Genomic DNA, 1,461 nt, shown 5'->3' with positions numbered 1-1,461 from the left:
CTTTGTAACAACTAAGGCAAAAGTGTAATTAATTCAGAAAATCTTTTCAGGACCCCACCTTGATGTTTCGGGACCCCACTTTGGGTCCCGACCCCAACTTTGGGAAACACCGGTGTAGGAGATAGTCTCTGTGGTCCTGGGAGTCCACAGTACAGACGACCTCATCTGGCTTATAAACATCTTATCTAATAAAACAGCACAAAACTGCCTGTTATTTCTACGATAAATGGAAAAAATACAACTTTCAACTTAAATTCGGACAAATGTTTACAGATGCGCCACCAGAATCGTTTTGACGAGCTCCATCACAGCGTGGCACCGAAGCTCCACAGACAGGAAGTCAGTGTAGCAGGTGGTCAAAACTGCCCAACATATCCCACCCCTTTCTGCATCCTGAAGGTCCTGCTCCACCCGAACCACAAGCTGCTCACCCTTCATCTACGCATGCACCACCGCCAGGAAACATGTCACCGCAGCAGATGTAGACGTCACATTCAGCAGCTCGTTTTGCATCTTTCTTATCTTTAAAGGGGGAAGTGAAACCCAGATGTTGTCCATCTGCCACTTCATTAATTGCTTGTTACATAATTCCGCATTTCTATTTCACTGTGGTTCCCAACATACGTTTTAAAAACAAATATTCTACGGGGTCAAATTCACTGAAAGGAACGAACCGTTAACTGCACCTGACTATTAAATAAGACACACATTAGAGAAAAACACATTTTATTTGCTCAGCCATTCAACTGAAAGTCACAACAATCTAAACAGCTGAAACATTTTTTTACAAGTTCTGTATTTTGGAGGATTTTTTTCTCCAAACTCTGATGTTGAACCTTATATTTTTCTCTTCTCTGGTTATTTATTGTGCAAATGATCACAAAGGTTAATAAAATGATAGTTTAATTTAAATAATAAAAAACTGTGGAAAAATGGCTTTAATAAAATGATGCTTGGAGCTAAAGTGTGATTTTATTTTCATCAGTCTCTTCTGTAGAAGAAAAGTTCAGACACTTTTTAAAATCAGCGTCTGTGCTCGTTTTGGCATTCGCAGGTAACGACTCTCACGTTTTTCCCCCTCCTTGAAACCAACATAAACACCCACCACGCCAAGGAGTTTTGTTGTCTAACGTCGCCTCCTCGTCGTGTTCCGGCTGATCTCAGTAAGAAATCACACAGTTCATTTCGTCGGCCAGTTCGTCCTCGAAGCGGGAAATGGAGCGACTGGTCCCTCGTGCGATCAGGTCAGCGGCGGCGCTCTCCATCTCATCCAGACTCATGTGACACGCTTCGGCGATTTCCCGCTTGGCAAAGTTGACGAATTTGGGGTCCCGAGCGTAGATGCCGAGGCCCTCAGAGATCAGGATCTGTGTGTGTCCGGAACAGAAATCAGAATTCTCAAATTTATTCGAAAAACAAAGTGGCAAAATATGGAGAGCCATCCATCCATCCATCCATCCA

The 1,461-nt window shown here is 43.1% G+C and overlaps 1 protein-coding gene across 1 annotated transcript in view; it reads right to left on the bottom strand.

The window, feature by feature from the left end:
- Positions 1-709: 709 nt before the first annotated feature.
- cacna1fa (calcium channel, voltage-dependent, L type, alpha 1F subunit a) overlaps positions 710-1,461 on the bottom strand; it is a 46,314-nt gene continuing 45,562 nt past the window's right edge. The window contains exon 47 of the mRNA XM_014010872.1: positions 710-1,367. Coding sequence (XP_013866326.1) covers positions 1,161-1,367 — 207 coding nt within the window. The 3' untranslated portion in view covers positions 710-1,160. The remainder of the gene's footprint in view (positions 1,368-1,461) is intronic.

The sequence above is a fragment of the Austrofundulus limnaeus genome, unplaced genomic scaffold (genome assembly GCF_001266775.1).
Source record: "Austrofundulus limnaeus strain Quisiro unplaced genomic scaffold, Austrofundulus_limnaeus-1.0 Scaffold75, whole genome shotgun sequence".
NCBI lineage: Eukaryota > Metazoa > Chordata > Actinopteri > Cyprinodontiformes > Rivulidae > Austrofundulus > Austrofundulus limnaeus.
Note: the sequence above shows the minus strand (reverse complement) of the source record. Positions and strands in the feature narration are given on the sequence as shown.